The sequence below is a fragment of the Micromys minutus genome, assembly GCF_963924665.1.
Source record: "Micromys minutus genome assembly, chromosome: 7".
Taxonomy (NCBI): Eukaryota; Metazoa; Chordata; class Mammalia; order Rodentia; family Muridae; genus Micromys; species Micromys minutus.
This window is the reverse complement of record NC_137976.1, coordinates 71,239,860-71,261,761: the sequence shown is the minus strand read 5'-3', so window position 1 is coordinate 71,261,761 and position 21,902 is coordinate 71,239,860. Positions and strand designations below refer to the sequence as shown.

Genomic DNA, 21,902 nt, shown 5'->3' with positions numbered 1-21,902 from the left:
CATGACTACAAGAGAACCAGCATTCTCTCAAACTTTCAGCATGAAGACAAGACAACGGTTGACCAGCTGACACCCTCAACCTGAAAGTGCTACTCAGCTGGGGTCAGAGTTCAGAGACAGCTTCAGACCCGCGGCCCCGCAGCCCCAGCCCCGCCCCCACCGCGCGCGCGCCCGCGCCGCCCCGCCCCCGAGGTGACGTGAGGGGCGGAGCCTCGCGGCGGGCGGGCTGCTGTGTCGTGAGCTTCCGCGCGGGCGCGTCCCGGGCCTGGCGCGGCGGTTCCACGGCGGGAGACCTTTCGCTCCTTCTCTCCGCGTGTAGGTTCCGGGTCCCGGCGGGGCGGCGCTGCGGCCGGACTCGCAGGAAGGGTGAGTGTCGGCGCGGGCGCGCGTCCTGTGCGGGGCATTGTCTGGCGCGGGCACGTGCACCCCTCCCCCACCGCGGCCGCGCGGACAGCTCAGCGGCGCGGACGGGTGGGCGCCCGGGTCCGCGGCGAGCCCGGTCCGGCGTGGGGAGGGTCCTTCCCTCCGCGCAGCCGCAGACGGGGCTCTTTGCAGCCGCGGCGGCTGAGCTTGCGCGGTGACCTGCGGGTGGTCCCGAGAAGAGGTCGCCTCGGCAAGTTTGGATTTGCCCAAAGAAATCTGCGGCGGCTTAGGAAGGTTGCGAGGAGTCTGCACGAGGGCGTAGGGCGGTACTGTGTCGGATGGAAGCTTTGGAAAGGAAGGACTGGACCAGAAAGACGGCTCGGTGGGCTGTCGCCGGAATGCAGAAGACAATAGGGCTTAGAGCTCATCTCCATTATGCAAGTATTTATGTTAAACAGAAAATACCGAGTCCTGTAACTCTGCAGCTCACTCTTACTAGTTTTGATATTGCTAGTAATTTTGTCTAGGCACATTCCTAATTGCAGAAACAACCTACTTTTAAAATTCCATTTTCTAATTAACAAAAACTAGAACATATTAGACATTTATTAAGCAGTATCGTTGCCCTTAATAAATAGCAAGTATTCATCCTAGAAACAATTTTAAATGCAGACAAATACAAAGAAGTTGTTTTAACGTCCAGAAGTAATTACTATGGGTGTGTATATTTGTGTAGTCTGTCTTAAAGGTAGGACAGGACCAAAACAACAGGTGAGGGGTGGGTGCCTTACCTGTTTGACTTTTTGTTGTTCGTTTGAGATGGGGTCTCTTTACATATACATACATAGTCCTGTCTCAGAACCTCAGTCCTGTCTGCAGTCCAGGCTGGCCTCGAACTCAGATCTACCGGCCTGTACTTTACCAGCGAGGGGATTAACAGTGTGTTCCACCATGTCTGTTAAGGTTTTGGCACAATCCCACCACTATATCAGAGAAGTCAAAGGTGGGGGTGAGTAGGGGGTGGGCTGAGAAATCAGGATGCAGCTTTCAGCAGTAGCCTGGATTGAGTCCATGGCTGTGGAAGCAGAAAGGGTGAGAACCCAGGTTGGCCTTGAACTCTTGCACCTTCTCCTTGCTGGCATCACGTTGCTGAGGGTTGCTTTTTGATTTGTGTGTGTGTGTTTTGGGTATTTAGTTTTTGTTTTGAAACAAGGTTTTATGCTGCTCAGAGTGACTTCAAACTCCATATATAGCCAAAGATGGCTTTGAACTCTGGATTCTTCTGCCCCTACCTCTGGTGTGCTGAGATTATAGGTTTTTGTCCACAAGCCCTGCATTCCCTCTTAAACTCTTGTTTTGAGCAGCCACATAGATAAATAACTGTACCATTTATTGAGATGGGGAATTTCTATCTCTATTTTGTTGTTGTTGTTTTGAGATAGTGTTTCTCTGTGTAACAGTCCTGGCTGGCCTGGAACTCAATTTGTAGACCAGGCTGGGCTCAAACTCACAAGAGATCCATCTGCCTCAGCTTCCGGAGTGCTGGGATTAGAAAGTATGCACCGCCACCATCCAGCCTCAGTCTCTTTTTAAATGAATTAAATCTGAGGTGCATCTTTGTTATAAGGTCAGTATGTTGAGAAGACACATCTGGCAGTATAAACGCCAGGATTAAAAGATAAAGCGAAGGACAGAGAAGACACAGAATATGTATTTTCTCTCTGGAAACCAAGAGGGCTTATACATTACTGGAGTAGGAGTTGCTCCTTTTTGCACTGGTGAGATGACCTTAGTTCCATTCCCAGGATCCGCACGGCAGAAAGAAATGACCATAAGTTGTTTTCTGACTTCCTTTGCGTTCTCTTTACCTAGGAATGTCAGAAGTCATTTATTAAACCCCCAAGTGCATCCCTACCTGTCATTTTGTTGGTTACTGACATATGTTTAAAAACATTGATTTCAAGTGTGTGTGTGTGTGTGTGTGTGTGTGTGGTGTGTATGTATATTTTGTTCACCAATTGCATATGGCACCTACTGAGGCCAGAAGGTACAATAGCTGGAACTGGAGCTCCAGAGCCTTGTGACCGTCACAAGCGTGGGGAATCGGACATGCATAGGTCCCGTGAAAGAGCAGCTGATGCTTTAACCACTAGGTCACCTGTCTCTCTGCACCTTTCTGGTTCTATTGGGAAACTTTTTTTCAGTGCTTGGAGATGGAACCCAGAGCCTTTTGTGTGCTAGGCAGTTCAACAGCGAACTACTTCTCCAGTTTCAGACTTACTGCTAAATGTGCTGTAGCTGTTATGAGTAATGTGAGAACAGCATTAAAGACTTTCTCTGTAAAATTTCCTACCACTGTAAGTGCTGTCTACTGTGTATCATTTGGCATTCTGTAGTTTAGTATGTACTGTTTTTATTGGTTGGTTGGTTAGTTAGTTATATTAGTTATTTGGAACAGGAGCTTCAAGTTCACATGGTCAAGGGTAAGGGTAAAAATAAGTCACAGTGCCCAGCTAAAAACTTTTTTATTGTAGACTATAAGAAGAGCCAGACCTAGTGGTAGATCTGTATCCCCAGCTACTTACAGGCTTAAAGCAGAGGATCTCAGAGCTGGAAAGATACTCTTAAATGGCTGAGGTCCCATGTCAGGGTGCTCACAACTGTCTGTAACTCCAGCTCCAAGAGCTCCTATGCTTTTCTGACCTCCATTGGCACCTATATAAATGTGCACATACACACAACATACATGTGTACACATGCATAAGTCAGGAGAAGTGGCTTAGAACACTTGATGTTCTTGCAGGGGATCTGGGTTCAGTTCTCAGCACCCACATGGTGGCTTACAACCAACCATTAACTCAAGGTTCAGGGGATTCTGTGTCCTCTTGGCCTCTGTGCATACAAGGAAAGACACATGCAGTATACTTTACTTATATGCAAGTAAAATATGGATTTAAAAAAGAAAACAACTTAAAAGCATTACTAGTTAGATAAACTTTTTTTGTTTGTTTGTTTTTTAGCAGAAAATCACTAGCTCAAAGCTTCAGAGTAAGTTTAAGGTAACCCTGAACAACTGAGCAAAACCATATCTCAAAATATAGTGAGATGTTCAGGATGTGCAGAGAGAGATGGGGATATATCTGGTACATAGTTGCATACCTTATACGAAGCTCTGTTGCCTGTTGTGTACATGTGGTGTAAAGAACTAAGACTTACATTGTAGACCTGTGAGCACAGCCTGTCCAGGATGCATGCTACCCTCATCTGGGAATATTTCATTCCCTCTGGGTATATTCTTAGGAATACTTAGATTGAGTATTCTCATTCAGCCATACATTTTGAAAAACTATTGTGTGTGTGTGTGTGTGTGTGTGTGTGTGTGTGTGTGTGTGTGTGCATGAGGGTACGGGGCTTTGTACACCTGTAGGCCAGAAGAGGGCATCCCCTCAGTGCAAGAGGTACAAGCATTTGTGGAATACCAAGTTTGTTACATGGGTGCTGGGATCCAAATCTGACTTCAGTCCCAATGGTTATGCAGAAGTGCTCCTAACCACTGATCTATCCCTCCAGACCTCCACCATGGGTTTTTTTCCCCCTTGATTTTTTTCTGTAAGATTTATTTTTTTATGTGTATGAGCATTTTGTTTGTATGTGTATCTGTGTACCACATGAGTGTCTGGTGCCTATGGAGGTCAGAGGAAAGCATTGGATTGGATTCCCTGGTGCTGGAATTCTGGATGGTGTGAGCCACCGGGTGGAGTTTTGGGACTCAAGCCTAGGACTTCTGCCGGAACCAGTGCTCTTACCTGCTGGGCCAGCTCTGCAGGCCTCAGCTGTTTTATTTTATATATTTATTGGATCTTTGTTGTCTCTTCTTTAACTTGGCCGCTGCGTTTTTTTGTCAGTCTGTACACTACTGCCTGTTGGAGGATGGGGTTGGGGGGGAGTGAGCTTTCCTTTGTGGGCAAACAAGAGTGTGCAGTGGTTGCCTTCATAGCCTCTGGTCCGTGTGGCTGGAGGTGGAGCTTCATGGCAGGATGCTGGACAAGGCTTGGGTTCCATTTGCAGAATTACAAGAGAAAAATATATATTTGTGTTGGTGGTGAGTTTGTGTAGGCTTTTAAATTGTACGTAAATGTTTTCAGGGCTTGGGGGCGAAGTAGGCTCATACTTTGTATCTCTGGCTAGCCTTGAGTTCTCTGTGTATAATAAACAGGCCACGGACTCTTGGCAACCCTTCTTCTCTCCAGCTCCCCAGGTGTTGAAGTTACAGTTGGGAGCTGCCATGCCTGCCTCTCGGAGGGAGGGTAGAGACAGGGTCTAGTTAGTATGCTTCTAAGCCTGGCTTTGAACTCAGGATCCTTACAGTCAGCCTGCCCTATCTCCCAGCATACTCTGCTAGCACACTTGGCCTTAAGCACTTGATTCTCTTGTCCTGGATTATGTAGGTAATCACCCGGTTGTGACTAGGCAGTGCACACCTGTAATAGTAGCCATCTAGGAAGTTAAGACAACAGGACTGAAGCTGAAGGTTGGCTGTGAGGGTAAGTTGGACTTTCCTGTGATTCCTGGAGGATGAAGAATGCTGTGGTAGATGGAAAGGGTCAAGTAAACAGAAATCCACTGGAAGGTGACTGGCCTTCAGACATGTGTGCTCTGCTTACACAGAGATAGAACTGGTTCTCACTGGGCAGGAGCTGTGCATCCTGATCAGAAGAGCCAGTAGAAAGGGAACTGTTAGCTACATGTGGTAAGAGTATGCCAAGGTAGCTGGGTGAGGTGGGTCACACCTATAATCTCAGCACTTGGGAGGCAGAGGATGCAGGGGTGCAAGGACTTCTCATGGTGGTAATGAGGAAGTTGGTCTCCACATTTTTTTAAAGGGCTCCACTGTATATCCTGAGTCACTGTGTAGACCAGGCTAGCCCTGAGCTCATAGAACTCTGCCTGCCTCTGTCTCAGAAGTACTAGGATTAAAGGCTTGTTCCTCCATGCTCTCCTGCATTGCAAGGTGTGGTCGTATTATAAAGGGAACTATGAATGCTAGTAAATGTTTCCTTGGGAATTTTCTACTCTGGCTAGTAGTGTATAGTCACTTATTGAGTGTTTTCAGACACTTTAGAGGAAGGATATGGGTAGAGATGTACTGGCTGGGATGGTTAAGGAAAACCTTTTCAGATAAGGAGTGTGGTTCTGGTGACGCTAGCCTGGGAATGAACATCAAGACAGAAGGAACCAGAAACACACAAGTCAAGAACACTCAATATTTGAGGGGCAGATAGAGCGGCATCATACCTGAGATCCAGGATAGAAAGGGGCCTGGGTGTGGAAGTCTGAAGCTCATACCACAGCCTGTGAATCTAACCTGAAGTGTTTTAGGAAGCCTTTATCACGAGGAAGGTACATAGTGTGACATTGGTTAGAAAGGAATTTTGTAATGCCTCTCTCTCTCTCTCTCTCTCTCTCTCTCTCTCTCTCTCTCTCTCTCTCTTTCTCTCTGTCTGTCTTTCTCTCTCTTACTGTTGTTCTTACTGTTGTCGTTTTGAGACAGAGTTTCTCTGTGTAACAGCCTTTGCTGGCCTGGAACTTTCTTTGTAGATCAGGCAGGTCTGGAACGCAGAGATCTGCCTGCCTCTGCCTTCCAAGTGATGTGATTAAAGGCTAGGGACACCAACCCTCATAATGGTTTTCTTTCTTTCTCTTTCTTTCTTTCTTTTTGAAAGATTTTATTGTGTATATATATATATGAGTACACTGTAGCTGTCTTCAGACACTCCAGAAGAGGGCATCAGATCCTATTACAGATGGTTATGAGCCACCATGGGGTTGCTGGGATTTGAACTCAGGACCTCTGGAAGAGCAGGCAGTGCTCTTAACCTCTGAGTCGTCTCTCCAGGCTTCATAATGCTTTTCTATAATTTGCATACAGCAAGACAAGGGCTTTCGCCTGTACAAATGGCTAGGTTCTCATGTACCTTACACTCTTACTAATATGTATCAAATTGGTCACCACCACCAGAACCATCAGCTACAGTTTCACTGGCCAGCCTGGTCTGCTGAGTGAGTTCCAGGACAGCCAGGCATACACTGAGAAACCTTGTCTCAAAACAAAAACAAAAAAACCAAACCAGGAAGAGGAGGAGTTGTTTTCCGGTGTGTACATTTCAGTTGAGGGATTCAGGAAATGGAATCCGTCCCTTTGTACCCTGTTCTGCTTCCTCTCTTGCCTTAAGGCTGAGATTCAGCCTCATTGCTTGGGTTGGTATTGATTAAGTGTACCAGGTCTCCATTCTGTGTAGACTGCTTTCTTGTTTTGACCTTAGCACAGGAGCACTAGCTGCCGTGTTCACGGGGAGGAGAGTTTGACCTGAACAGTAAGAGCAGTGGGTCACTGCCTGGAGCTTAAGTGGCCCTGATTGTCCCCCGTCCTGCCCCACCCCCACCGCCAAGCTGGTGGAGAATGCAGATCTCTTTAGTTCCAGGATTCACTTGCCTAAGGAATATAAAATTGAGCCTTAACGTATCCGGTTTTACCCCTTGTCCTCAAAATTGGTTGCATCTTCTGTTAGATGGCAGGGTTCTTGTACGTGTCCTAGGCTTCTAGAGCTTTCCTGAAATGAGAACTGTCTACAAAGTGAATTCCAAAACACCCAGGGCTATAAAGCAAAACCCTGTAGTTTACAGTGATAGACTTGGTGTGCTGGCACATCTGAGCCCTTGGGAAGCAGGCCAGGCCAGGCTACATAGCGAGTCCTACCTTGACAAGAAGTGAGTAATCCGGTGGCAATACTGTGCAATTCATATTTATTCGCTTAGCTCTGGGTTTTGACAGGCTCTTGCTGTGTGTCTAGATGGGGTTGTCTGTGACCTTCCAGCACTCCTCCCTCTGCTCCTGCATCTAGAATTACATGGAGGCACCACCATACCTTGCAGTTTTTATATTTTAAAAGTTTAGACCACTAAATGACTGTTACCACTGTCAAAACTCACTTGTTTCTGTATTTGAACAGGCACGATAGGTTTCCTTGTATTGTTTATAAAAAGAATTCTTTTTTATTTATTATTATGTTTAAATTGGCAACATTTACTCTCTATAACCCATACTGTTTTGGTGAGATAAAAATTGTAAGTTGGAGACAAGAGGTGTGTGGTGACACACTTGGCCTGCCGCATGAGCCCTAGGTTTCACTCAGGAGGCGTGGCAGGAAGAAATTAAGTTGGAGGTATGGATGACTGAGGATTTTAGTTTAGACCTAGCGTTTCTTTCTTTCTTTTTCTTTCTATATTTGATTTTTGTCTCAATAAATCCATTCTCGGAGACAAAGCTGAGGATAAAAGTTTTATACCACCATCTAATTTAAAGTTTAGGATTAGTAAACATTTTGTTTCAAAGTGGAGCTGACTCCTGTCTAAGAACTGAGATTCTTGTGCCTTTAATCCCAGCACCCAGAAGGCCTAGGCAGGCAGATTTCAGAGTTCTAGCCACCCAAGGCTACATAGTGAGACCTTCCACAAAAACAAGCCAGAGCAAAAAAATAAAAATAAAATAAAACCGTAGTTTCCTTTCCATAAATCCAAACTCTAAGATAATGATGCTTAGTTACATTGTCTGCTCCAGTGTAAGGGAATGCCTCTAGAGTGTGCCTAACCTCTGCTGTCGTTCCTTCACCTAGCTATGGGATTCACATGCAGTGCCCTGTCCTTCCAAATAATCTCAAGAATAATCCTGCCCAGAAAGATGCATTAAGAGGGAAGGAACGTTCATGGAAAACCAACTAGTGTTATCTTATTCCCATCAAAGAACAGCAAGACTGAGGACAAGGAGAAGTGTACAGTCTGAGTAGGGACAGGGAAGGAAGAGACCCGTCAACACGTTACTTTATCTCGAGGTCATCATTTATTTACATTACGAACTTGCAATGAAGCTTCTTCTGTCATTTTAAAGGATATTAAAGTTTTAGCTCAACATACTAAGGAAGAGTTGCTGATTATCCTGAGAGTTTTAGAATAATGCAGGTCTGTTTCTGCCTAGCAAAAACAATACTGAAGTAGGTGCTGGGAATCAGACTCGGGTCCTCTGAAAGAACGGGCCGTACGTACTCTTAACTGAGCCACCTCTTCAGTCCCTTTTGGTATTTAAGACAAAGTCTCCTACAACTTAGGTTGACCTCCAACTTGATATGGAGCTGAGGCTGTCATGAAATCATCCCTCTACTCCCAAGTGTTGTGATTAGAGGTACCATGTCAGGCTTTCTGTATTTGTTTTGCTCTTTTAGTGTAAGGACTAAGCAGAGCAGAGGTGCTTGTAAGTTGGTGTTTTTCTCACACCTTTAAACAAACACATTTAAAAATATTCTTTGAAGGGGGAAAAGGTGAACTGAGTAAATTTTACTGCCTTGTGTTTTAAGGCATTTCCATACAAAATAAGTAGTTTTGAGTTAATGACTTATTTTTGTAAGGCCTTAGATTGGGGTGGACAGTTAAGGGGGCACTGAAAGGGATCAGTGGGGAATAAGGAGTTTATTTGAAAGTAATATCGCCATAGACAGACAGAAGGGTGTGGGGGTGTGGCTCCAAGAGAGGAGTTCAGGCCGCAGTTTCTGAGAGAGAACAAGGCAGGGTCTCAGCCACATGGTAATGGAGTGAAGACACTTAGACGTTTTCTAAGGTTTATTTTTGTTTTGTGTGTTCAGTGTTTTGCTTGCATAAATTTTTGTACAGTGCCTGTGGAGGCCAGAAGAGGACATTGAATTCCTTGAAACTGGACTTGCAGACTTAGCTACCGTGTGGGTCTCTGGAAGAGCAGCCAGTTAACCACTGAGCCCGTCTCCTGCCCGTCTTACACCTTTGACGGGATGCATTGTGGTTCATGGCTGCCTCATTCTCAGGCAGTGAGTAACTTTGCTGCTGCCTACTGAGCCCTGGGAACTCACTGTCCAGTTCACTGTGACAAAAAGAAAAAGGGACTCAATTTTATACTTAATCTATTTATTTATTTATGTATTTAATTTTAGTGTGTGTGTCTGGGTAGTTTGCATGTGTTGGTGAACCACATGCAAACCTGGTGCCTATGGAGGTCAGAAGAGGAAGTCAGAGCCCATGGAACTCAACTTACAGATGGTTTCATGTCATCATGTGGGGGCTGGGAATCCAACTCAGGTCTCCTGGAAGAGCAGCCAGTGCTCTTAGCTGCTCTACAGCCCCAGTTCATTTAATTTTAATCAATTTAGTTTTAAGTTTAAGTAGCCACATGTGGTTAGTGGCTAATGTGTGAAATTAGAGGTTTTATGGGATTTTTTTATTTAAACCTTAAGCCTGGCTGGTCATTAGTTAGCCATTGTGTACACAGTTGTATTTGTTATAAGTGAGTGCCCACTATAGCAGGCACTGTAGAAGTAATGTAATGGCGTTGGGTTTCATGTGGGAATGAGTCCTGACTATACTAGTCATACTGTAGGATGTACTTCAAATCTTGGTGACTCACACAGAGCTGTAAGGTTAACATTGTTTTCATCAAAGTCTGGTTTATTCTCATATTCTTTTGTGAAAGCTAGACTTCTTTTGAAAAGTATGAGCAGGGCCAGACATGGTCATACATGCATTTAAAAGATCCCGGGGTTCCAGGTCAGTCTGGCCTTTGTTGAGCTTCAGAGCAGCCAGGGGTATATAAATTAACCCTGTCTCACAAAAAAAAAGAAAAGAAAAAAGAAAAAAAGAAAAAGAAAAAGAAAAAGGAAAAAGAAAAAGAAAAAGATAGCCATGCTGATAATATTTTTGGCAACTTTTAAAGCTAGACTTCCTGCTGCTGTTGGCTAAGTGCACACAAACATTGAGAAGTGAGCATCCCTAACCAGAAAATCTGAATCTCCAAAGTTGAAAGATTTCTGGATTCCAACTTTTCAGATCAGTCATATTCAGCTTACATATGCATAGACTTATACAAATTAAGTACCAGTATTATGTAGTGTTTGTTTATTACCTTTGTGTCTATACATAAACATTTATACATGCTAGTATTTCATAGTACTATTAATGTGTTTGTTATTGCTTCACAGTGAAGAATTGAACTTCACCATGTCTGGAATCAAGCGAACAATCAAAGAAACTGACCCTGATTATGAGGATGTGTCTGTGGCCCTTCCAAATAAACGGCATAAAGCGATTGAGAGCTCAGGTAGCCATCAAGTTGCTCTGAGACTTAACTTTGCTGACATTTGCCTGCACACAGGATTTCTAGAATCTACATGAATATCTATCATAAGCTGAAGGGTATTTGAAGGGTTAGCCTAGTATTCTGTGCCGTTCACCATGTGTTCCATGTAGGGGAGGGTATCTAGCAGGGACATTATTAGGTAAGTAGTCTGGAAGTAAAGCAAGCTGTAAGTCTTAGCTACTGTTGCTAAAATTAAAATCAGAAGGTTGGCAACTGGAGAGTTGACTCGGTGGTCAAGAGTGATTCCTGTCTTTTTATTTCTTAAAGATTACCCCCCCCCCCTTTTGGTCTTTTGAGAGACAGTCTCTGTTATGTAGCTCTGGCTGCCCTGCAACTAACTCTGAAGACCAGGCTGGCCTGAACTCACAGAGGTCCCACCAGCCTCTGCCTCCTGCCATTATGTTCAGTTTACCAACACCAGACTTTTTTTTTTTTTTTTTTTTTTTTTTTTTTTTTTTGAGATAGGGTTCTCTGTGTAGCATTGGCTGTCCTGGAACTCACTCTGTAGACCAGGCTGGCCTTGAGCTGGGATTAAGGCATATGATACGATGTTACCACCTAGCTCTTTTTAAGTGTTTTGACTGAATATATGTTTATGCACCGCACATGCATTTCTTGCATAGACCAAAAGAGGGTGTTGGAGCCCCTGAAACTGGAGTTGCAACGTTTCAGTATGAGAGGAACCTGTTTCCTCTGCAAGAGTAGTCAGTGTCCCTGACAGCTGAGCCCTCACTCCTGTTCCTAAGCTCAGTGCTCTTGCAGAGGATCCAAGTTTGGTTCCCAGAACCCATGTCAGGTAGGTCACAACAACCTGAAACTCCAGCTCCAGGAAAGGAGATGACTTCTTTGGCCTCATGGGCTTCTGCACCCACACATATCAACATATAATTAAAACTGAAATAAATCTTTAAAAATAATAATATAAAATCAAAGTTTCTGATGTCCCTAGAATGTGGAATAACTGTGTGAGGTGATTGTATGTGATAAAGGTTTTTAATATAGCTTTGTATCAGGTTATTTCATGGATACTGTTGCTTAAATAGGATAACATTATTTTAAAGTAGTAATTGTGCTCATGAAATGTTTCACTTGGCTGTTAGCAAATGTCAAAGGAGGAGAGGTTTCTCTTGACTCATGTTTTCAGAGGTTGGCTGGTTCCATTGCTCCAAGGTCTGAGGTGAGAGAGGATATCAGGAAATCACTCTTTTAGTAGTGGTACTGTTCACAGTACAAGAGTCCAGAAGCTTAAGGAGAAAGAGTGGGGGCTTAGGATATGATGCGCCCTTCAGCTGGGTGGTGGTTTGAGTACCTTTAATTCCAGACGCAGTGAATCTCTTGAGTTCAAGGCCATCCTGATCTACAGAGCAAGTTCCAGAACAGCTGGGGCTGCACAGAAAATCTTTGTATTGACAAACAGGTGTGTGTGTTGGGGTTATACACCTTTCAAAAGCAGGGGCTTCCTCCAGCTAGGTACTAAGTCACACACCTAGATCTGACGAAGACCTCCCAATAGCACTGTCAGCTGAAGCCAAGTTTTTAGCACATGAACGTTTGGGGATATGCCAGATCTCATCTGTGAATAATGGAAATTTAAAAAACACTCATCTAGTACTACTAACCCTGCTTGTAGCAGCTAGTAGAGATTTAAGGTTCATTGGTATTTCACCATTATATAATCTGTTGAAAAGTAGGTCATTGATTACATTAACATTTTGACTCATGGTTTATCTTTTTCTTTTTTTACACTGACATAAAAGGACATATTTGAGGCTAGATAGATAGCTCAGGGTCAGCAGTTACGAGCCTTTGCTGTTCTGTCCTCAGCACTTACTGGGCAATCATAGCCTCTAATAAGTCCAGCTCCAGGCTATCTGACACCTTCTTCTGGCCTCCAAAATACCTGAATATTCACGTCACAGATACATGCATGAGCACACACTCGTGCGTGCACAGCAAATAAAAGACTTTTTAGATATTTTTATTAACTATATTGATGACCTATACATCTGTCTATCACACAGTATTTTATTAGTTTGCTTTTTTCTTCCCATCTGACAGTTTCATGCAGATGAAAAAAAAAATTTCTTTCTGAACCATTTAAGGACAGATTATATAGTTTTATATTTCTGTGTACTTGTTAGGCTATTGTGTCATGAGCCCCAAAGCATTTGGGTGGGGCAGTGGTTTCTTTGGCTGCTGATTTAAATCAATAGGTACTGATTAATTCGGTATGTTTTGTGTTTTTTCTATAGCTCGAGATGCAGCTGTGCAGAAAATTGAGACTATTATTAAGGAGCAGTTTGCTCTTGAAATGAAGAATAAGGAACATGAGATTGATGTCATTGACCAGGTATAACAGTGACAAATTTAAAACACTACATTTATGGAGGGAAAAGTAAATTATTGGATAAGATTTATTTAAAACTTTTTCCAATGTTGGGCAAGGTGGCACACATCTTTAATCTCAGCATTCCAGATGGAGCTCTGTAAGTTCTAAGACATCTTGGTCTTTATAATGAGTTTCAGGCAGCCAAGACTACAGAATGAGACTGTCTCAAAACAAAAATAAAAACATCCTACTGAGTGACAGGCACACACCTATCATCCACTGCTTGGGAGGCAGGGACAGGAGAACCAGACATTTAAGGTCATCCTCAGCTTCTTACTGTATTTGAAGCCAGCCTGGGACTTTGTCTTCATCTCAAAAAACCCAAAATAAATTAGTTGGGAAAAGCTCTACTTGAACTCCCATCCCCAAAGATAATCAGTTTTGGTATTGTTCTCAGTATATTGTAGATAGTTCTTAACTAATAAATATGTTCACATACTATATTTTGCATTTGTTTCTTTGTTTTATTAGGTTTTTTTAATATTTATTATGTATAGTGTTCTCCCTGTATATAGGCCAGAAGAGGGCAACAGATCGCATTACAGATGCTGGGAATTGAACTCGGGACCTCTGGAAGAGCAGCCAGTGCTCTTAACCATTGAGCCTTTTTTTTTTTTTTTTTTTTTTTGAGACAAGGTTTCTCTGTGTAGTCCTCGCTGTCTTGAAACTCAGTCTGTAGACAAGGCTGGTCTCAAAGAGATCTGCCTGCCTCTTTCTCCCCAAGTGCTGTGGTCAGAGGCTTGCGCCGCCAGGCCTGGCAAATTTGGAATTTTTAAGACTTTACTGATCAGGGAAGCACATACACTGCCCCCATCCCCAGTCTACTCTGGGGTAGAAGCATAGACTACAGAGCTTTGCTTGTACAAATGAAGTACATCTCCAGCCTGTATCTTTGCCAGCTTAGTTAGGTGAGAAGTATTTATTTGTTGAAACAGTTAAGAAACCAAGTTTTTGCTTTTGTTGTTTGTGTTCATTCTGTGGATTTTACATCATTGTTATTTGCTGATTTAAACATTTAAACTAAATAACTTGTTTTTAGCGACTGATTGAAGCCAGAAGGATGATGGATAAGCTCCGAGCCTGTATTGTAGCAAACTATTACGCTTCGGCTGGTCTCCTGAAGGTTTCGGAGGTAAGTGTTCCTATTATTCCAGTCTGTTCTCAGCTACCTTGTCTGGGGGAAGTCAGGACAGTGTGGATTCCCTACCATTGAGACATTGAATGAGCTGGGTCCCTTTGTGAGGAACATAGATCATCAGGCAATGCGTTTAACACTGTCCTGTCATTTCTGTACTGATTGCAAATGTAGTATTAGCAGGGAGACATCACTGAAACTCCTCCTAATTCTCCCTCTTTTGCTTTCCCTCACCCAGCATGTCTTGCCCTTTCAAATGCTGCTTCTTAATGATAGTTTTCAGTATAAGAAGACAAACGTGTTTGCATACCATATAGATTCATCAGTTTAAAATTCTATTGTTTTCTTTTCTCTAAAGCATTTAATTAAATTCTTAGACATAACATTTTAGCACTCACTATAAAACTTTTTACTACATTTTCTTTTTCCTGGCAGCTGTGTATTAACCCCAGAGTGCCAGTGAAAGACACACATACACAATATGTGTAAAACACAAAATCAGAGACTGTAAGATACAAGCAAATGATCGGTAAGATAAAACAAAGCAAACAAAAAAACAAGAAAAGCCTTATCCCGAGCTTGTTGTCTTAGGGTTTCTCTGCATCTAGGTTTCTTTAAGGATGTTAGTCCTGAGTGAGGGTTGACCTCAGTCCAGTTTGACTTCGTTTTAAATTGATTCCATCTACAAAGACCCCTCTTTTCCTCCCTCCTGTTTTTTATGTGTTTGCTTGTGCCTGTAATTGGCCCCAGAATTTCACATGATAGGTAATGATGAACAATTCAGTAACACCAACAGCCCCTTAGGCTAGTTCTGAGTAAAGCTACAGATTCTGAGTGAACGTGAATTTGTGGAAGTTGTACTTTCCACAGTTCTTGCATCAATTAAATAGCTCAATATTGGCTCAGCACAGTGGACATCATGAGCTGCGTTTGCTGAGGTAAAGGAACTGTCAGCAGATGCCTTGAAAAACTGGTTAGTGTTTTGTTGATTACCATTGGGGTCTGTGGTGTTTGGTTGTCTAGAAATATACCAATTTTAGCTCCTGATGTTCTATTAAGATTTACTAAGGGCTGGATATATGGCTCAGTCCCAGCGTCTATATGGTGGCTTGCAACTATCAGTAACTTTACTTTCAGGGGATCCAACACCCTCTTCTGTCTTCTGCAGGTATCAGGTATTCACACGTTGCACGCGGAAGCATGCAATTAAAAATTATTCAAGAAATCTTTAGCTAGGCTTTATATATATATATATATATATATATATATATATATATATATATATATATATATATATATATATATATATATATATATATATAAAACCATTTAGTTATTTTAGTTTGGAGAACACACGGTACTGAAAAGTAGTTAATTCAGTTAGCTCTGTATCTTATTAAAAACATTAGTCTCTTCACCCTGACTATGGCTTTTCCTTTGATTAATAGCTATGTAACTAACTTTCTCCATCCCCGCCCACCCGTGTGTGTGTGTGTGTGTGTGTGTGTGTGTGTGTGTGTGTGTACCACCATTTCCTGCCCAGCCAGTGATACAGGTGGTTTTTGTTTATTTGTTTTGGTTCTGTGTGTTTATTATTTTATTTTTTAAATCATGTGTGTTTGTGTCTGTGTATGTACACATGAGTGCAGGTACCAGTGGGGCCAGAGGTGTCCTTGTGATCCATTCCCTTGGAGCTAGAGTTGAACTTGTGAGCATGTGATACAAATGCTAGAGAAGCACCCAGCTGAACAACTGAACTTAGGCCCCTGGACTAGCCTGAAGGAATGTTCTACATTGCTGAGTTTAAAGCTTCTACTTCTGTTGTTTTTTAACTCCAGTGTGGGTTTCGTTTTTTTATACTGTGTACTTTCATTATTTGTTTTGGGACTATATAATCCAGGCTGACACCTGGAACTGAAGACTAATTTACTTATTTAATTACTTGGATTCCAAAGATCTTGGGATTATAGGTATGAGCCACAGTGCCAGGTTCTGTGTCGTTTTAAAATCAAATCTGCTGGGAATAGTTTGTGGCACTTGCCTCGAGCTCCTGGCCTTCCTGCTTCTACCTCCTGGATGCCAGGATTACAGTCATGCTCTGCCAAGCTGCAGTGTGGTACTGACTTCATGCATGCTAGACAGTCAGCTAAGCCGCAAAAAGCCCTTATTTTACTTTTTCAAATGTAGCCCAGAGTGGCCCAGAACTTCAGATTCTCCTGCCTCAGTTTCCTGAGCGGTGGATTGACAGGCATGTGCCCCTACCACACCTGGCTCATTTTTTACATTGAGAGTTTGAGCTTCTGCACAATTACTTGTTACTCTAGTATCAGTTTCGTTGATACAGGCTAGGTATAAGAATTTACGGATGTAGAAAGATTTTGTTTTTTTCTTTTTATTAAATTTTAGTTGTGAGCCCAGCCTTTACTAGCTGAGCCATTTCTCCATCCAGGATGTGGAGAGACTTTTGAAAGATTGTTAACATGATCTTGACATAGGGAGGAGTTTTTAGGAGTTAGGCTTTTACCAGTGTTAGTGGGTTTGATTAAGTTTGCTTTCTTTCATTTTTCTAGGGATTAAAGACATTTGATCCAATGGCTTTTAACCACCCTGCTATCAAGAAATTTTTGGAATCACCTTCTAGGTCATCATCTCCTACCAATCAGAGATCAGAAACACCGTCTGCCAATCACTCTGAAAGTGACTCTTTATCTCAGCACAATGACTTCCTGTCTGACAAAGACAACAACAGCAATGTGGATGTGGAGGAAAGACTCTCAAGCACTGGGGAGCAGAGATCAAGCCGGAATACGGGACGGGTATAGGCTCCAGGGGGGATGGACCTGTTGTTTATTAAATGTGGGCAGGACATAAGTAGTTTGATTTTTACAGCAGAGAAAAGGACCTTTGGTTCTTCGAAATAGGGTCTCAGAAGACCTGGGGCTGACCAGACTAACCTAAAACTTGAGGTATCTCTTGCCTCGGTTCCCAAGTGGGGATGTTAAGGATTGAACCATTGTATAGGCCTAAGAAGCTGAAGCTGTTGTCTTGAGGGGTGGGGGTACATCTTGCACTATAGCCAGGCTGGTCTCAAATTAGCAGAGTCCTCCTTCCTTGCCCTCCTGAGTGCTAGGTTACAGGTGCGAACCATCATACCCAGCAACACTGAGTATTAGCAGATATCACGACTAGCAGTTAAACCTCTGCCATTCTGGTGTGTGTGTGTGTGTGTGTATTTTCACATTCTCACTTTAGAGCAAAGCACTCCAGAGTGCACTTGGATGTCATTCTCGAAATTGGGAAAGAACCCTTAAGGATTGGAGTTCCATGATCTTGCTGAAGGTCTAAGTAGTAACTTGTAATTTGACAAACAGAAGCCAGAACACACAGTTCTTTTCTTGCCACGGTTTTGCTATGAGGCCCTGGCTGGCCAGGCACTGATTGTGTAGACCAGGCTGGTCTGGAACCTGTAGTGATCGCCCTTCCTGTGCCTCCCGAGTGTTGGAATCCCACCGTGCTCAGCTATGGTAGAGTCAGTGCCTAGACTGAAGCTGCACTGTACCTGGATAGAGTCAGAGTCAAGTTAGACCAGTGATGTCATAGCCACAACCTCAGTCATAAAGGGAACATCCAAGTTGTTCCATACATTTAGACATTAATGTTTGATTTAATTTTCTTAAAAACAAATCTTTTTTTTTTAATTACAAATTCATTTGTTGTTGAAAAAAAATAAAACAGAAAGGCAAATTAACCCATACTTTGATACCTCATAAAATCAGAACTCTGAGTATTTAGATTTAGTTGTGTTTGGTCGGTACTCTTCCTCTTGCTGCCACCTTTTAAGCTGGGATTACAGGCATGTGCCTCATACCTGGAATGTATGGGGCTGGAGCCGGAAGCCAAGGCTTGGTGCAGGCCAGAGAAGTGCTCTACCAACTGTTAAAGCCCTAGACTCACTCATTTGTTGTTGGTGGTGGTGTTTCTTGATAGCCCTGGAAACTTTTTTTGTAGACTAAGCAGTCCTCAGAACTTAGATCCACCTGCCTCTGCCTCTCAGGTGCTAGAATTAAAGGTGTGCACAACCATGCCCAGCTCTTTCAAAAAGGAAAATAAACTGGAGGGGTGGCTCAGTGGTTCAGAGTACTGGTTGTCCTTCCAGAGGCCTGGGTGTGGTTCCCAGCACCCACATGGCAGCTCACAGCTGTAACTTCAGTTCCTAATCTTCCTGGGGATCAGCAGTCTTCCGTGGACTCAATGTGCCCTGGGCACACGTGCAAGCAAAGCAGTCAGCAGCCATACTGCTGGGTGTGGTGGCCCATGCACACAGTCTCAGCACTTGGGAGAGCAGATGAGAACTACGTGGCAAGTCCCAGGCCTGCTGGGTTGAAGACCCTGTTCTCGGAAAGATAAACCATTCTGAGTTCCTTACACTTTCACTCTGTCAGCACCCTATTGAAGATTCTTTAAATGAGCACAAATGTTGGTCATTTCTTTCAGGAGACGTCTAGTATTAGTGGCTCCCACAAGCGAGAACTACGGAATACCGACCTTACAGGAGATGAGACTTCCCGACTGTTCGTAAAGAAAACAATAGTAGTCGGCAATGTGTCCAAGTGAGTACCCGTGAGATGTTTCCCATCAGCCACTCTCTTAGAGCGAGCACTTGGCCACCACTGCTTCTTTACCGTGGTGGTACAGTAGGTGGAAGGTCTGGAATTCTTTCTTCCTAGCTCGTTTGAAAAGTAAATGATGTAGAAATATCTGTAATCTTGTACCTTAGTAGAACTGAGAATATTTCATCTATAGCTTCCCTGTTTCTGTGATATTCTGCCTTGGACCATATCTGTTACTGTTCCTGATGATAAATGAGGTGTTTACCCCTGAATGACACTATAAAAGAAACAGGGTAGCATACTTTTTACACTTCAAGTTACTTATTTTTATCTTATGTGTGTGAGTGCCTGTGTTTATGTGTTCCACATGAATGCATGGTTGCCTGCTGAGGTCAGAAAAAGGCATCAGTCCCCAAGACTGGAGTCACAGAGTTGGGAGCCTCCATGTGGGTTCTGAAAACAGAGCTGAATTCTCTGGAAAGGCAGCCCATGGTTTTGACACATAAGTCATCTCTCAGCCCCTGCTCATTTATTTTTGAGCCAGTTTTTGCCAAGTTGGCCTTAAGCTCACAGTCTTCCTGCCTCGGCTGTCTGCATAGCTCATGTTCAGACTCACACCACCATTCTGGTTATTATTATTTGTATTATTATTATTATTGCTTTGTTTTGTTTTTGAGCAGGGTCTCACTAGTCTGTAACTCTAGAGAAGTGCTTGCATCTTGCTCCAGAATGCTGGGAGGACAGGCATGCACCAATGTGCCTGGGTATTCAGTTGTTTGAGAGCCAGTGCCTTTTACTTTGGCTTTCAAAGACATGTTTTTCTCTACTTTTATAATCTCCGAATTTTATATTTAGCTGTCATCACTATCAAAGTAGAAACCAATGTCTTTTTCTGAAAACTCCTTTATTTCTTTTGTGAAATGGAATGACTTAGGGGGCTGAAGAGGTGGCTCAATGACTAAGAGCACTGGATGTTCTGGAGGACCCAGGTTCAATGCCCAGTCCCCATGTGGCTGCTTACAACTGTTAGTAAGTAGTTCCAGGGGGTACAATAGTCTGTCCTCTGCAAGTACTGCACACACAGTGCATGAGACACCCATGCAGGCAAATACCCACACACACAATTTAATGATGTGTTTCCCTCCGTCCTTCATCATCTTTCTCCTTCTTCCTCTTCCTTTTTCTCCTTCTCTTCCTCCTCCCCCTCTTCCTCTTCCTCTGGATGACATCAAGGCCAGCTTGGGCTACATAGTGAGACCCCCATCTCAGATTTAACAAATAGAAAACAGTCGAATGAACAACAACAAAAAAAAAAAAAATCAGTATTAAGATTTTTAGTGAGTCCAGAAGATAAAGAAATTTCTGTCATAAATCATAAAGTCACTGGTGTTTACCATCACATAAAAGGTCTCATTTTCCGGTTTCATGGTGAATATTTTGACACTAAGTACTTTTTATTTATAGTGGCACAATGAAAATTTTACTGTGTGTGTAGTTTGGGGTTTTGTTTTTTTGTTTGTTTATTTGGTTTGTTTTGAGTCAGGGTCTTATATAGTCCTGGCTGACCTGAAACTTAAAGAGAACACCCACGTCAGCCTCCCCTGTGCTAAAATTAAAAACACAAACTACCATGCATAGCTTTTAAAAAAGGAAGAAGGGCATACTTGGGGGCTGATAAAGTGGTTCACTTAGCACATGGGTCGGGTGATCTGGGCTCTACCCTGGAGCACTCACAGACATGGACAGAGAGAACTACTATACAGAGGTCATGCTCTGACCTCCATGCACACTCCCTGCACGTGTGAGTAAAGAGTGAGTCATGCTGATGATAAAATGCAAGTAGAAAGTTGTAAAATATTCCTGGATGTGTTTCTTGGATTCATACTGGATGGAGTGTTTCAGAGACTGCCTGGCTCTGATCTTGGAGAAGTCTACACCTGACAGTCCTTCTCCAGTGTCACCAGCTGTGGCTTGTCTAGTCTTGTAGCACAGAGAAGACATTTTTACAGAACACTGTCATCACATCTCACAAGATCCTCACATGTAGCCAACTCAGATCACCACAGTGACACAGGGACAGAAGCACCACCCATCTGTCATTGTAGTGTTCTGGATTTCAGTGCCTTCTTTGACCTATTTGTGAAAACGACCTGATGTTTCCGTTTTCTATGCTGGGCCCTATTGCTGGAGCTGTTTTACTGGAGATGAGCATTTGAAGGTGTATTTTTATTCATGTTGATTGTTTCTCCAGTCTCCCAGCCCAGCCATAAAACATAAACCTCCTTATGCAGACGAAGGAAATCTGAGAGTCTGCCTGGGAACCAGTAGTGATGTTTGAGGTTTGTCCAGGAGCTGATAAGTAACCTGAATGGAAGCCTTCGCTCACATTGTGTCTGGGTGAGGGTGTGAATGGAGATGGCTCAGCTGTCCTCTCCAAACCTCTGTAGGAAGCATCCGTTGGCCAAAACAGCCAGCCATAAGAATTGAGACCTTATCTTAATGTGTCTGCCAGTCTTTGATTCAGAGTAAACATTTCTGATATATGCTCTATTGCACAAATCTTTTTCTGTCAAGTGTGTGTTTGGGAAACATTTTAGAACTCTGTGTGTGTGTACATGTGATGTGCATGTTTGTGTGTATTTATGTGTATGATGTGGTTCATCAGAGGACAACTTGTGGAATCATTCTTCTACCTTTACATGGCCTCCTGGGATTGAACTCTTGTCATGAAGCTTACATAGTAAGCGCTTTACCCTCCAAACCATCTTCTAGCCCTTAAAACCAACTTGTTAATTATTTTTAGGATTAATGAAAGTTTAGTAAGATTATTGAAACCAAAAGTCAGTTCTTATTTGAAAGCCACATATTAGATAACTGTCTTAGTCAGGGTTTCTATTCCTGCACAAAACATCATGACCAAGAAGCAAGTTGGGGAGGAAAGGGTTTATTCAGCTTACACTTCCACATCGCTGTTCATCACCAAAGGAAGTCAGGACTGGAACTCAAGCAGGTCAGGAAGCAGGAGCTGATGCAGAGGCCATGGAGGGATGTCACTTACTGGCTTGCTTCCCCTGGATTGCTCAGCCTGCTTTCTTATAGAACCCAGGTCTACCAGCCCTGGGATGGCATCACCCACAATGGGCTGGGCCCTTCCCACTTGATCACTGGTTGAGAAAATGTCTAACAGCTGGA

General features: G+C 43.1%; 1 protein-coding gene across 3 annotated transcripts in view; it reads left to right on the top strand.

Moving 5' to 3' along the window:
• The first annotated feature begins 238 nt into the window (after nt 1–238).
• YEATS2 (YEATS domain containing 2) overlaps nt 239–21,902 on the top strand; it is an 80,861-nt gene continuing 59,197 nt past the window's right edge. For 2 of the 3 annotated variants that reach the window (XM_080919019.1, XM_080919018.1), the window contains exons 1-4: nt 12,836–12,926; nt 14,005–14,097; nt 16,671–16,916; nt 18,595–18,710. In XM_080919019.1, the coding sequence (XP_080775145.1) occupies nt 12,888–12,926; nt 14,005–14,097; nt 16,671–16,916; nt 18,595–18,710 (494 nt within the window). In that variant the 5' untranslated portion in view covers nt 12,836–12,887. Of the gene's footprint in view, nt 367–10,418; nt 10,538–12,828; nt 12,927–14,004; nt 14,098–16,670; nt 16,917–18,594; nt 18,711–21,902 lie in introns of those variants that run through there. The other variant, XM_080919020.1, reaches the window with a different exon arrangement.